General features: G+C 45.4%; 3 protein-coding genes across 3 annotated transcripts; 2 read left to right on the plus strand and 1 right to left on the minus strand.

The window, feature by feature from the left end:
• Window positions 1–63: 63 nt before the first annotated feature.
• On the plus strand, window positions 64–2,007 carry LAJ45_08654 (uncharacterized protein; the record flags this gene model as incomplete). The annotated part of the gene is made up of 1 exon (XM_046118203.1): window positions 64–2,007. One exon carries the CDS (start codon window positions 64–66, stop codon window positions 2,005–2,007), a length of 1,944 nt encoding a protein of 647 aa, XP_045968480.1.
• A 3,910-nt stretch (window positions 2,008–5,917) lies between these two features.
• LAJ45_08655 (uncharacterized protein) lies at window positions 5,918–8,233 on the plus strand (the record flags this gene model as incomplete). The annotated part of the gene is made up of 8 exons (XM_046118204.1): window positions 5,918–6,017; window positions 6,090–6,185; window positions 6,250–6,480; window positions 6,543–6,572; window positions 6,637–6,730; window positions 6,794–7,071; window positions 7,137–7,418; window positions 7,473–8,233. The coding sequence occupies 8 exons, from the start codon at window positions 5,918–5,920 to the stop codon at window positions 8,231–8,233; spliced, it is 1,872 nt and encodes a 623-aa protein (XP_045968481.1).
• Window positions 8,234–12,879: 4,646 nt separating this feature from the next.
• LAJ45_08656 (uncharacterized protein) lies at window positions 12,880–13,714 on the minus strand (the record flags this gene model as incomplete). The annotated part of the gene is made up of 3 exons (XM_046118205.1): window positions 12,880–13,288; window positions 13,343–13,585; window positions 13,641–13,714. 3 exons carry the CDS (start codon window positions 13,712–13,714, stop codon window positions 12,880–12,882), a joined length of 726 nt encoding a protein of 241 aa, XP_045968482.1.
• Between the last annotated feature and the right edge of the window lie 1,270 nt (window positions 13,715–14,984).

Raw genomic sequence — 14,984 nt, forward strand, 5'->3', positions numbered from 1 at the left:
GGGGAGGTGGAATCTAGTAACTATACTAAAAACCTTAATAACCCTCTCCATGATTCGTCGCCAATGCATCAGACACAGCCGGAGCTGGAGTCTCTAGGAAGTACTTATCCGTGTTATGGCCAATGTGGTGATGAAGTAATCATATTATCAGAAGAAAAGGCCCTGGTAGAAAATCATCCTAATGAATTCAACCTTCAACAACAACCACTCTTTCTGAAGAGCACGGCGAAACTCAATTGTGAATATCCTCCTCATAGTCTGGGTGAAGTGTCAGACAGGAGTGATTTTAGTGAGACCGATGGAAGCAATAGTTGCTCCAATGATGATAGTGACTCTGATAACGACAGTTGCTCAATGCAAGATGTTGCACACTGGGGATATTCAAGTGATCCTGAGGAGTGTAGCTCAACTCTTGTCGAGAGTGACATGAAACACACTTTAGAAACAAATTACTGTGATACTAATCAATCTCCATCGATGCAATCTTACAACAAATCAATCGTCGAGAACGGAAAATTACACCATGGATGCCATTTGGAGATCCCTGATTCAGCACGCTTGCGTGAAGTACGTCCCCGTGGCTATGGCGCAAATTCACCAAAATGCGGTTCAAAATCAAAGACTGGAGATTCTGCTCAATTGTCCGATGAAGACACAATCCCAACTATAGCTGATAACACAATCTCCGCTTTCAAACTACGTCGTAATAAACCAAGTACTACCAGCGCAGATCATTATAATCGATACCTAAATGAGTGGAAAACCAAATGGGACCCCCTAGACGAACAATCAAAGCAATCTTACCTCGAAAGACACTTCAAAAGTTGGAAATGTTTCTACTGTCAAGTGACTGATCATACCGGCGGATGCATCTCTCAGATTTCAAGCAAGATGTGCATTACCACAGCACGTCGTGGAATCCCTTGCCAGATAGTTCAATACAATCAGGAAACGAAGCTATACAGTTGGTATAGGCTTCCCGGAGCGAGGATAAGGTTCAGGCTTAAATCCTTAGCCGAATCTTATAGTTTCGTCTGCGGTAACGATGACCCAACCATTGAGCAGCAATTCCTCCAGAAGGCCTACCAAACCAGATCCAGATGTATTTGCTGTATCCTTTCATCTAAAGGGAGGAAAAAAGGAGATCGCTGCAATTTGCAACGAAAAATCAGGTTGGATCAAGGGAAAGGAAAGTCAGAGGAGGGCAGGGGACTTTTCAAAGCGTGCAAAGTGTGCCAAAGAACGGGGAAGCCCGGTGATTGCATAGTATCAATTGCGATGACTCGCGACAAAAATGGGAAACCTCTTACTTATGGCCTCGGGATGGTTTCTTGGAAAGTAGAAAGGATGGTCAACGTGACTGGGCCGAGATTTCGGGATAATCGCACCCAAGATATCCTACCGCTCCGAGCACCTCCATCCCCCGAAGAACGCGAAGCTATTGTAACTCACATATCTGATAATACCCATCCATCTGGCGCTACCTACTCACGGGGGGGTGAGGATGGCGGGAGAGATTATGCAAATTCTAAGCAAGACCTGAACATGGCAGGGAGTAGCAGCACAGCAAACACCTTCCCAAGAACACTACCTCCCGGCAGGTCTCTAAAGAAGCTACCTCTACCTACGGTTTATACACAACGAGGACGGGATGATGTCTCGGACAGATTTTCACACTGGGAGCGGGATAGGAACCTTCGTCCGTTCCATACAATTTCTGGGACAAGTTATAAGGGGGAAACTTCTCATAGAGGGCCGCTGGCCAGTGCCAGCGTAATTTTCAAGAGGCCGGAAGAAACACCGGAAGAGACACCTCCAGGAACTGTAAAATGGAAGCGTGAACTCTCTCCTGATACTAAAGTTGATAGCAACCCGTTCAAGACGCGACCAGCTGCATCATACATTGATAAGATCACACAATACCACCAGCAACAGTCTAAGGCGCTTAAAAGTTCGAAACCAAACTCTTTTCCAAAGCCAGAAATCCGATCCAAGTACAAGTACTAGAGCCGATAATTGGGTTCATAGCCAGGCTATAGCTAGAGCTATAGTTATAGAGTCATTATCTTAAGACGAGTATCTTTATATCTAAAGAAGTTACTGGTGCCAGGAGTCAGTAGTGTTGATAATGAACAGAGCTGGTGGGATTATGAGGATGAGGAAGAGATCCGGAAAACAGTTTATTCTGGGGGTTTTATTATTATTTGTTTTGTGTTGTTTCAAGGCCTTTGTTGTTTGGGTAAAAGATAATTACCCTTATGGAGCCAGATACATCATCGCTTGAGGTAATCATGATGGGCAATTATGAGTACTACAACATGCGTGTAATGGAAAGATAGGTGGATTGTTACATACAGAATACAGTATAAATAGGGGATCTCAGGACTCTGCTCTGGGTAATAATTAAGCCAAGCATTATCCTTTTACCTTAAATGTATCTACTTGTGTTTGTTTGGAGAGTCACGAAACTTAATAGGTAGGCTTGAATTTCAAGAGCCTTTACGTGCTGCTTATGTAGCTAGCTAATAAATCCCTTTCGTTCTCCTAAGTGCATCTTATTATCCACCTCTGATCATAAACAGTTCTTCGAATAAGATGTTCCTAGTAATATCATAGAGTCGATCACCTTAAACTCCCACCATCTCCTGGCAACATCATGATGTGATAATTTGATCATCTCAATCAATTACAGGAGTGGCTGGAAATGGGGTCATGGCAACTACATGATAACTCTTGAAGAGACCATAGTGGCAATTCTTGATTCAGAATCTCCATGCGCTCTGAGACCATTTCTCGCCAACTAAGTACACTCTCAATCAGAGAAATGTACCTACTTCAATTGGGAGGAAAAAAGAAAAATAGTGAATCCATTCTTAAGCCCATTTCGATGATGTTGGGACAAAAGAGCAAAGAGAGCCAGATTGAAGTCAAGAGAAGTCTCAAGCCTCCCCAATTATGCCAGTATTGCCCCAACATTGACCACGATGTTGGTGCACATGGCAACTCTGTTTCTCGGGCAGTAATTACAGCACTAAGCGCGCCTCCGGCTCCTTGACTATTGATATCAATTCCAGCGCCACTAAAAACTGTCACGCGTCTTGGGATTAGAAACATGTTGAATGTTTCCCGGTACACCCCTCCCCCGAGACTTCACTTTGATCTGAGCCCACCGATCAGAGGATATCACTCGCTAGATAAGACCGGTTCGAGCTTAAGGGTTCAATGTGTGGCTGTACAACGCGACACTGTTCGACGGCTATTTCCTACGCGATGCTAGCCATTTTGGATAAAGGCTGGCCATAGCATCACTTTACATACGTTGCCGATTTACCCACACCCGAGATATAAATTATGGAGTAGAAGTACAATGTCCTGGAGCCTAGAATTACTCTCTGAAGCGGGGGCTGGCCCATGAATTTGTTAACACTTTAAAAATTTCCCTAGAGCTACAGTTTTTATCGCTCCCTGACCATGGGGGGTATTTATTACTTTCTGTCGAGCCCCGGATCGTGCGGATGCGAGTGTGTTTTTGATGAAACCCCGGCCATGTGAGACTAGCTGACTGACAGACAGATCGAGTGACAATTAATGATTACAGTTCTTGCGAGCGACAACGAACGACGAGTGGTTATCGTTTAAGCGAATCTTGTGCACAACTCTGCGGCTGAGTTCTATAACATGGTCGTTTTGGACCAGTGGCGTGGGATCGTCAGCATCTAGGTATGACACACATCACACGAACAATGTCTTTGCTTTTTCATTTCCCCTCACTGCACTCGAGAGCCGAAAAACGAAACGCCTCCAAAAAGCCAAAAAGCTTCACTTTTCTGCCTCCTCGCAGGCTGGGGCCAATCAGCCCAATCATCTCTTTAACTGTTGCCATCATTGTCAAACTTGGGTTAGGGCAGCTTTAGTCCTCTCAGTGGCCAGTGACTCAGCCTTCGTTAGCTTGTGGGTTGAAATATTCGGCTTTCTTTGCAAGGTTAGATTAGGCCTACCGCCAAATTAATAAGACCAATCAGATAAACCCGTGTTTTGGTGTGTCAACCAACTCGGAAAAATTAATTGCTACTCTATCTACCGGCTTGAAGGTGTACCCCATCGCGGTAAGGATACTTCCATCTGTGCCACGAAGGAAATGAATTTGGTGGTTTTTGCTGAAAATCGCGAGAAACACGGCTAAGTGTGTTCATACTAAAGAGTTTACTCGCTTCGAAAGCGTGCATGGGCATTGAGAATAAAGCTTTTTTCGACAGGGTTGGGCAGCCCGGTGTAGATAGCACGCCATAACCCATTGATGGCCATAGTGGAAGGGAATTGAATAGGAAATAGAGGAGCTCAGAAAGAGGAGAAAGTGCCTTTGAGAATTGAAGGGCGCCTCGGTTAGCCACCCACCACCACCGAGAACTACACTTTTGAGTGGCGATAGCCATATATTGGTTATTCTAGTTGTGCGATAATGCAGTCCACCACTACTACTAGCAGAGTCTGCTACAGGCGGCAATCCAGTCACTGGACAAGTGATTCGACTCACTGTAAGCCTCCTCAGAGTAGGATCGTGGTGATTGTTGTTCGCATTAGAGTTGTCCGGATCCAGCTCACACGCGTTTCACATACAAAGGGATCGATGGATAACCCCAGAAGAAAATGCGGTAGTAATCCATACACATACAACCCAGTAGGAGATGACTGAACAACTAACTCACTCAAATGGGCATACCTATGTAACGTTACAAACTCGAACTGGTATTTCTACCTGGAATCTTGGCAGGAGTCGTCTGTCTGGCAGAAGGCTTTCTAGAAGCACAGGTTATTTATTGGCAGGTCCTTTCGATAACTAGCTGGTAGGCTGTACATGCTGAGGGGTAGTATAAGGCGAGTAGGTACTCGCGACCAGCAACAAGAACCCGAAAATGCACGTCCTAATCTGCAATTTCCATTGGAGTAGAAGTCAAAAATACACCAAAGACTTGCAGCTGCATATTCGGGTTCTTGTTGCTGGTCGCGAGTAGAGTATGTATGCACTCTAATCCCACCGGTAAACCCGATCATACGGGCTGTAGTTAGGGCAGAACAGAGTCGTGGGATGGCGTTCACATAATTTACTCAAAATCCTTCCCAAAATAGCATGGTCCAATTAACAAGCTTAACCACCCTCCATTCTGTCAGCTGCAGCTCTGCATGCCAGGGGGCTGTACGATAAAGAGTGGTTACACAAACCACAGCCGTACCGCAGTAATCAAATGAGCTTGTTGCACACCCCGGCAACCTTTATTCAGGTTATGCAACCCACATGTATGTACCAAACAAACCCATTCGACGATGTCTGTCAGACTCTACTCTAATCACACCCGTAGGTGTGTGTGTGTGTGTGTGTGTGTGTGTGGTGACAGATACGACAATAATGGTGGCCGGTAAAAACAGCAGGAGAATGAAAGCAAGACGTGTAAGCAGACTAAAGTATTTTGTTGAGAAGACGGAGAAGGAGAAGGAGGAAGGAGGACTTTAGGTAGCAGGTTGTACACTAGTTAAGGCCTGATTGAAATCCTCATCAGACAGCACTCGATCTGTCCATATTGTTCCTACTGTTGTACAATGTGTCTCACCTAAAGAAGTATAGTTTATCGAGCGTTGTTGCTGCTTTTGCTCCCCCATCATAGGTTTGTGAGCTAGCGAGTAGAGAAGCAGTATGTACCACATTATGCAGGCCTCGTATTAAAATAGGATCAAAGTCCCGTCCGTCCCTTCCCCCCCCTTCAACATTCGGCCCTGGTTATATACCTCTGAGAGAGAACCGGCTCTTCTTACTTAACTTCCTTTGCACCTTTTTGTGAGCGAGGGTTTGAGGAGTACTAGTACCAGTCAGTTGCTAAAGGTTATATTTCGAGATCTGAAGTCGGCAATCAAACAACCAACAATGGCACATCATGGCTTGCACTCGCGACGCGTGTATCGCTTTGCAGGACTATTGTTGTCCTCCCTCTTCATTGGCGCCGAAGCAGGCGCTGCAAAAAACTGTGAGTTTCAAAAACCTAGTGCTCAAACTCATCTCGCAAAATGCATTCTAACGTTCACTGGGTATTTTTAAGGCTCTGTGGAACCGACAGCCATTCCCTTCACTAATGTCACCGTACTTTTCGCGCCAGATCGATCTGCTGCACATCGGTCTATGGCCTGGGTCGCAGGTTTGTTTCCAAATATGCTAACGACCAGGTTTTGAAGTACCACTGATGAAACGACCGTGTTTAGGAAGCCAAAATGTCGCCCTAGGAATGCAAGTTGGAACAACGCTTAATTCATCGTTTATGCCTGAGTCTAGTGTCTGTACTGCCAACATCGACCGTGGTTGTGTGTTCTGGCGCGGTGGTATTTTCGATTTGGATAGCAGCACGTCATGGAGATATGAGGATCGCACAGAAGGGTATAATGCCTCTAGGAAAAATTCGGGATGGGATTACCTCAATGAGGCACAGTATAAAGGTATGCTTGGCTCTGGCATCAATCGTTGTACATGTTATTATGTTTATTGACAATTATACCAGGCAGTGATCCTATATCGGCATTCCCACGAGGTATGACCTGCATGCGATTAAGATCTCTAGTCGGGGTGGACCTTTTACTGACCTGATCCTATAGGATGGGATAACTTCCAAATACAGCTCTATGACGACAAGATGGAACTCGATGGTTACCCTATGGTGGCCATTGACAACGGCTCATTTCCTTTCGGGTTTGTCTTATCCGGCACCCCATCCTCTCTTCAACAATAACTGACCAGTATAAAAAAATGTAGACAAGGTATGATTGGGCTTGCTAGTGATTCGTCTTTCCTCGAAGTCTTGGTCGAAAAGAACCAGAGCCCAAGTAGAAGCTGGTCCTTGGACTACGGCCTGAACGCAGCAGAAAATTTCACGCCCGGAGAACTTGTGATTGGAGGCTACAACCGTCAAAAGGGATCTGCAGACGACTTTGAGGATTTCGAAGTGTTCAAGGATAAGAGCAAACCGTGCCCGTTACAAGTTCAGGTAAACAAAATCAACTGGGGTACTGCAGATCTCATGGAAAACCAAGGTTAGTCTAAATCATGTCTACACGATCATTACCACTGTCATTGGATGCTGATTCGCGCACATTAGAACCTTTCATGGCCTGTATTGAGCCCGCATATTGGACCACAATTATGCCGATAACCGTTCGATCGAACTTCAACAGAACCATGCTCACTGGCGGGAACGTATCATTCGTGGATTCAACCTGGGAGTACATTTTGTACAATAATTCCGACCCCACACAGCTCCCCGCAGGCGACATCTACCTCGAGTTGAGCACTGGCTTTAATGTAACAATTCCGCGCTCAGAATGGATCTTCCCTGCCACGACAGTCAACCTTACTGAAGGGCGGTGGGATATAATTCCAGGTAATTGCATTCCTATCAATTTAGTTTCCTGGCAGTAACTAACGCCGTATGTAGACCGAATCCAGACCACGATCGGAAACGCCGGCTTTGCAAGCGACATCGAGCCGAAACTACCCTTCCTCGGTGCACCCTTCCTCTCTCAGGTGTACCTGCGCGTTGATTACGAAACAAACAAGTTCGGACTCGCCCACGTAAAACGCGACGAAGCCGCCGGAAAACCTTCACTCGTCCGACTCGGCTGCGATGAGTATGAAGGGCCGGACGATGGCACGAGCACTGCTACATCCTCAACCACCCCAACCGCCGAGCCTTCCTCATCGGGCGGATCCAATACGGGCGCTATTGCTGGAGGAGTTGTCGGTGGTCTTGCGGGTCTTGCGATAATTGGTATTGCAGCGCTCTGCTTCATCCGCCGGCGCAAGCAGGCCGCCGCCGCCCCTGTTGATGACGCTGCACACCAAGGGGTGGTCTATGACCAGAACAAGGACCAGACAACGCCAGGTATGGCGCAGTATAACCCGCAGAACTACGAAGATCCACCTGCATTTTCACCTACCGGTACACCAGCTCCATACTCACCCGTCGGCTCACCAGTGTATCACGCGGCAGGTGGGGTTCCAAGGAGGCCGCTTCCCGGTCAACAGTACCCAGGTTACTACGACAACCAAGGAGGTTATACAGAACATGCGGCAGAGTTGGGAGGAAGTGATATTGTGGCAGCGTCAGAGCTGAGTGGAAGGCCGAGGAGTACGGGTTATGGCCAGTTTGCGGAGGGGAATATGGACGACCCGGCGATGGGAACAGGGAAACGTTAATTTGACTGTTTTATTTTGAAGATTGTTTATTAATGTCACTCTTTCTAGTTATGTATTAAGTACTTGCTTGAGTACATCTTTCTTGCCTGGGGCACCTTTCTCTCTCTTTACTCCTCTCACTGATGAAGACGAATGGGAAGCTTCATGGCTATTGATCAGTATGGCAGTGCTCTCTTTTTTCCTTTTTGTTAACTACCAGTACTACTATTACGTACTGCGTCTACCACTATTTCAGAGGTTGGTCACTCACGTGGAAATGGGAGGTTTCTTTCTTATCTTTCTTTTATATGTTGGATATTTGTAAATTTATAGGCTAGGGAGTTTCTTTTACATCAGTTAGGATGGTAAAAATAGTGTATTACAGAATATGATAATGATATTGAGATGGACCAAGAATGACTGTACGATTCCGCTTTCAGCTACATGTTTCAAATATCTGACAGAGGGATTGGTGTACGTCAATCATGATATCACTAACTAGGACGCTACTGTAATCACATACATGTATTTATGCATTCCCTTATATGATTTGTACTAATCCAATATCCCCACAGCTAGGTTCCGTGTGAAAAACCGGTGTATGAGGAACACGGCTACTCGCAACCAATAAAACAATATCAAGAGAAAGCAGGACATCAATGGGGAAACGGGCGGGTGTGTGCGTGATGATTTTTTTACCTCGTTCCCGCCAATTTTGTAAGGCTAGGTAGCACCATCCACTTGACCCCTGCATCAACTCTCATGCTCATGATCAGCCCTAGCCCTGACTAGCGGCATGCTTATTTTGTTGTATTCGAGACAAAACGAAACAAAACCCCACACATTTTTTGGATTGCACGTGGCTGTAATGTTCCGGCTACGCGTACGGTGGGATTGCGGTTGCGGGCTTCCATGGTGCTCCGGTCTACATATGATATTACCCATTGCCGTTATCACTGGTCCAATCAATTTGTTCTATGAGCAAAAAAGGGGCAGAGCTGAGGAAACAAAGTGGTCATGTATTCATGACGGATGAAAAAGGGGAACTGCAGAGTGCAGCCTAGACTAGAGTTCTGTAGTAGAGTCAAAGTGGAAGGGAAAAGGGAGCATACGTACGTACGTTTTTTTCTTTTGTGCAACGCTACATGATGCAAAAATTCTGGTTCCGACTGCTCTGTGCCGCCAAGGCTGAGAATCATAAGTTGACTACCCCTGGACTTAAGGTTCAGAGTCAAGTCAGGCCAGGTACATAGATACATCTCAATCTCTGTTAGAGTAGACCGATTGTCTAGAGTCATTACAGATACTATAGGGTATTAGATGCCGGCCAGATAGTGCTCACGCCATGTGTGCGGGGGGATAATCGGTCATTAGGTAGTAGGGTTTTTTATATGCCACGAGCGTACACAAGGCGAGAAATATACATAACCCCTTTTTTGGACCGGGGTAGTATATACCTGAGGTTCGTTCCGGGATTTCTATCGATTGGTACCGATCAAAGATCGCATAGACACGTGCGAGCTCTTCCTTTCCGCCGTAGAGATATGTAGGTAAAAGGCCGCATCCTGTAATTTGAGATCGCGGGGGCGGTAGTAGCTGCGATATTAATATGCATGTTAGAGTTCGAACCTGCGCTGTCAAGTCTCTCTAGATCTGTGCCTGGTGGAGCTGGATAGCCATGGTGGCAAGTATAATAGCAGCCTTCTGTGTTCTGGAGTATGGGGTTCTCACACACGCACAACTACCTACGCGGTCGTTGAGTGACGTTGATAGCAGACTGTCTAGATCTTATAGAATGATGGAGACTCTTGGTCCGCGAGCCATGCTCTAACCCCTAAAACCCGAGAACTTCAGCAATGCTGATCAGCCAAAACATGCGGGACAGGTAGGTATAAGGTCGAATATATCACCGGAGTGTCATGTTAAATCTGCTAGGCTTGTTAATGGGAAAACGTAAATACATATAGCTAGATATACACCTTTCTCGGGCATTGTCAAATTTACCTTTCCCGAAAAGCTCGGGACGACATTTCTCTGGGAGGCTGACATCCTCTCGAGATCTCACTTTGTAGCCAAATCGTATCTGTGGCGTATCAAATACTTATCCGAGTCTTCTTATGCCGAGGCTTTATGGAGTAGAAATCCCAACTGTTTAGTAATTGCATATCATGGTTTGTAATCATGAACCATCACTCGACATGGAAGATCTTCAGATTTGATTTTGAGTTGGAATTTTTTTTTTATTTGTTTAATTCATTTGAAAAGTGTGGGATGGTTAAAATAGAATGGGGGGCGCTAGTCAGAGGAAATATAATAAATGTAGGTAGGAGAACAAGTGTTACCCAGAGCTATGCTTAGGTTTGAACTTTGGCCTTGAGCTAAGGTCACATAAAACTACCACATTGTCTTAATCGCGGCCATACCGCACCCTTTCACTAGGCTAGCTAGTAGATCCAGACGTCGTCCCGCATAGTGCGTCGGGTATGAAAGACATGGATGACCACCCTCCCTCTATGAATGCCATTTTCCGCCTTCATAGATCATATCCTCGCTGATTCTACATAGCCTCGAAGCAAACCGGGCAGACGCAGATACAAGGCTACAGTTCAGCATGTTTTTTACCAGGAAACCCGAGATGATCCATCTCTTTTCAACTTTCCCCCGTTGGCTCCTTCGATTCACTGGTAGCTAGTTCTATACCTCGAATACCACCAGGCTTCCTTTGAGGCAGTAGCTAACCACATTCCTACACGGGGTCTATTTCTTGCTGGCGTCTCTGCTTTGGCTGCAAGGGTCGGGATATCTTGGAATTTCGATCGTTGGCCTGCCTGCTTGAGCCTACACCGTGTTCTAAGCTAGCATGTGCTTCTAGAGGGTCTGGCTCAAATAGAAACTGCGTTATTTCAGACTGCAGATTTGGTTCTGAGTCTGTAGGAGGGAAGGGGAGTGTCAATAGTACGGATGTTGATGGTATTAACTGGTATGGCTGTTGATTGATTGGCAATCTGAGGAGGAAGTATATACCGGCTGGATGAAGGCTACTTATCTCTATAATAGCCCAACGGGATATCGCATAGAGCGTCAGTTGTACAAAGACCACATGACATCCGCAGAAGTTGACAAAATTACATACGGTACGCGAGTCTATTATCAACTCACCAGATGAACTACCTAGTCGAATGTCAGAGCATGATCAATCGACTCATCATATGTACCGGCTACATGCATGATATGAAGAAGAGAAATGAGAAGGAGGATGCGATACGTAAATGGTGGCTTGTTCGTGTGTTTTGCTTCTTTGGGCTCTGTGTGGAACTACACAATAAGAAAAATTAACTTTGCAGTAAATATCTATATCATGAGGAATATTTGCCTCTTTTTGGTCCATAAAGACCTTGAACCAGACTGAATTGTCAATCACAAATATAGTGGACCTACTCATTGCTTTGCTGGCCTTTGAGCCTCGTTTTAAATTTTATAAGTGGTGCACTGTTTAGATCTATTGATTACCACATTAAGGCGCATCAGCACTGGCTTGGTGGTTTATCTCTGGTCCTGCAAGATATCCACGGCGGAAACAGGATACACAATTCAGAATAAACTCCCAGGTTGATAGAGAGGTTTTAGAAATACTATGTCAATCGAATATACAGCCATTTGGGCGAGTATGCTGGCTACTTTTCTATTAAAAGAAGAGTAGGAAAGAGGAAAAAATGAAAGAAAAAAAGCGAGTTTATAATATAATACAGGTCTAACTGATAACCTTTCATTCCGTCAATGCCAGAAAAATAGTGCTTACGTGTTTTTGCACCTAGTTTTAACCTCGCACATCCAGATTTAGAACTAATACCACATGTAAAAATGGATCCCCATATTGGACGCCTTCCCGTAAGCTATTGAACGTATTATATTGCAATAGAGAATCGTTTTCGAATAGACCAGGTTCCCGTAAACATACGGTGATTGATATAAATTCTTAAAAATCTAATCAGTGCATGTCTAATACTGATTCGGTATCGCAAAGCCATTTTTTGGGACTATTTCTATCGCTAGCGAGGTGTCCTCCCTATTGCAACGGATAGAAAATTGATAGAGTTCATGAATCAAATAGAACCCCCCCCCCTTCTTCTAGAAGAGAGGGGGGGGGGGGGGGTCTATAAGAAACACATAGATTCCCCGTTCTATTCGATAGAACACCAAAATTTGGTCTATCTGGCAATAGAACGTCTGCTATGCTTACGAGAAGGCGTCCATTATTACGTACATTCTTCAACACGGTAACCGCACGAATTCTTCCAAATCTTATTCTAATAGCAACACTTGAAGACTAATCTCGAGCCCCTAGTGCCCAGGCTGCTATCATTGTACAAGTTTCTGTTACCTTAATAAAGTTCGAAGACGAAAGTGATTCCCAGTCTGAGAGTCCATTTCTCCACCAGTTTGGTACTAGCAATAGATGCCAGGGCGGTGGCGCCTCAATTATCTTCACACCACCGGATCTTTGTTTATAAATGACCAACCCAGAAACATAAATCGTTGTTAATGAAACTTCTATACGATGAAGAATATCAATTACTTCACAAAGCTGCAAGTATTCACGGACAATAACATATTCAATTTTAGATTTTACAAAGCTCATGATCACCCCCCTCTTCTTAATGTACAACTTAGTTAACGACAACAGAAAAAGCCGACACAGTAAGCTTCGCACTGGTACCAGTGAATGGCTCAGTACCAGCCTGGATGGTGTTAACATAGTACGAGCTCGGCAGGCCGTAGCTGTTAACAAGGTAAGTCAAGAACAGTTTGGTGTCGCCGCTGAAGCTTGTGATAGGACTGTTGACGGCTACGAAACTGAAAACGTGCATGGAGCCGTTGTAACCGTCGTAGAGCTTCCATGAGTACCCAGCAATGGTGACTGTGGCAACTGCGCTTCCGCTGGAAGAGATGGGGCCGGCACCGCCGTAGGCTCCGAGCCAAATCATGACCTCGTAGGCGGAGGTGCTGCTGCCAGAAGTGGCGGCAAGGAAGATGTCGTAGGCGACATTGGCGACCATAGTGCCGGAGTAAGTGTAACTAATTGGTGATAATTAGATTTAGGCTTCTAGTTACAAAAGTAGCTATACATACCTGTATCTCATGGTAGAAGGAATAGAAGCAATGTTTGCAACAGTCTTAGGGGTGAAGACTAAGTTGGCATTTGCGAAACTCTTGACGTTGTATGGGCCACCAGCCCAGGTCCATGAGGTGTGCCATGCAACGGTGGTCCCACTGGCCGAGTCAAGACCGGTACATTGAGAACCAGAGGTGGCTGCGCTAGAGCCCCAGAGGTTGTTATAGATAATGTAGTTGTTGCTCGTGGTTGCCGTGTCCCTATACAGGTGTCAATGATTGATCTATGGGAAAAAGACGGTAGAGTATCAGTTACCATTGTCCGCAGAAATCAGCGGCAAGGGTAGCAGCGGCGTTAAGAAGCAGAGAGGCGACGAGTGCGAACTTCATTTTTGCTGGGTGGACCGGTTCTTTACACAAGTTTCGGTATGGGGAGCTTGGAGTTCTTGGGAGAAGTTCGTCTTATTTAAGGAAAACCGGACCCTAACTATTACAATGGAAGGAACTGACTTTGACGGAGTTCCGGAGCGGACAGAAACGGCCCACGGTCCGTTGTCTCCTTCAACAGCTGTCGAATTATATATTGGGCATGCTTTCCTAGCCATGAGTGGATCTTTACTGATGCGCTTCCTTTGCAGCTACCTCCTAGTCTGCAGAAGAAAACAACTGGGAAAGATCTCCAGGAACATTTGTTTCGGTGCCTCGGTCGTATATTGTGGGGTATAATGCAGGGTCATATATGTCATGGCCTTTTAATTTAGCCGGGAAAACCTTCTACTCTTTTTTTCGCGGCGAGAACAACAAGCTTCCCCACAATAATAGCACGATATGACCCCACCACAAAGATTGACCGAGATCGTACTTTTAGTGTAAGATTCGATTCAATAAGAAATCCCATACAAAACCAAGTAATAGCGGCCGGTATGAATTAGTGAGCCAAAATAGTCCACGTTAGATAGTCAGAATTGACAGTGGCCGGCTGATCAGGGTTGGGGTATCTGAACCTGGTTTAGGAATCCTTGTACCGAAATCTCGCTCCCAGGGGAATCGGAACATTTGTTGCCGATAAATACGGAGGATTCCTTAAAACTTCCGAAAAGTCACTCCGCTGGCAAAGGTATGATGTATGTGCTTCACTGCATGAAAACTTGAATACTTTGCCTGTTGTGGAAGGCTCGTATTAATAAGATTCAGCTCAACCAGTGTGCTCGAACTACATTTCATGCAAATCAAGTCAAGTTGATATACGTAGACCCCTAACCCATCCATCATTAGTATGAAACTTGTTGTTAAACGGTATATTCCGAGGATTTATAGTAGGTGGGCCCTTCCATCTCGGCTTCCCTGCGCTGCGGATATTTCTCCGACCTTTGTTGCGTGATAACAGCTCGGGCTTCAAATAACCGTATCCCAGTGGGCTATATTCAACGTCTCAAGGATGAATGCGTACGGATAGAAACATGAGCGACCGAGTGCTTTTTCATGCTCGGTTGCTATGCTAGACCCATTATCTTATCGTTTGCCAAGTTTCTCACTAACCTCAACTCCTCCACCTAAATCTAAGCCCTGCAAGCTTACTCATCACTTCAACTTCTCGTTCACCAGCTAACTCAGAGAATTTTTCGTATTTTCTTTCGAGCCCTTGTTCCTGCCCAATGGC

This window comes from Morchella importuna, assembly GCF_003444635.1.
Source record: "Morchella importuna strain M04M26 chromosome Unknown Morimp01GS031, whole genome shotgun sequence".
Classification (NCBI taxonomy): domain Eukaryota; kingdom Fungi; phylum Ascomycota; class Pezizomycetes; order Pezizales; family Morchellaceae; genus Morchella; species Morchella importuna.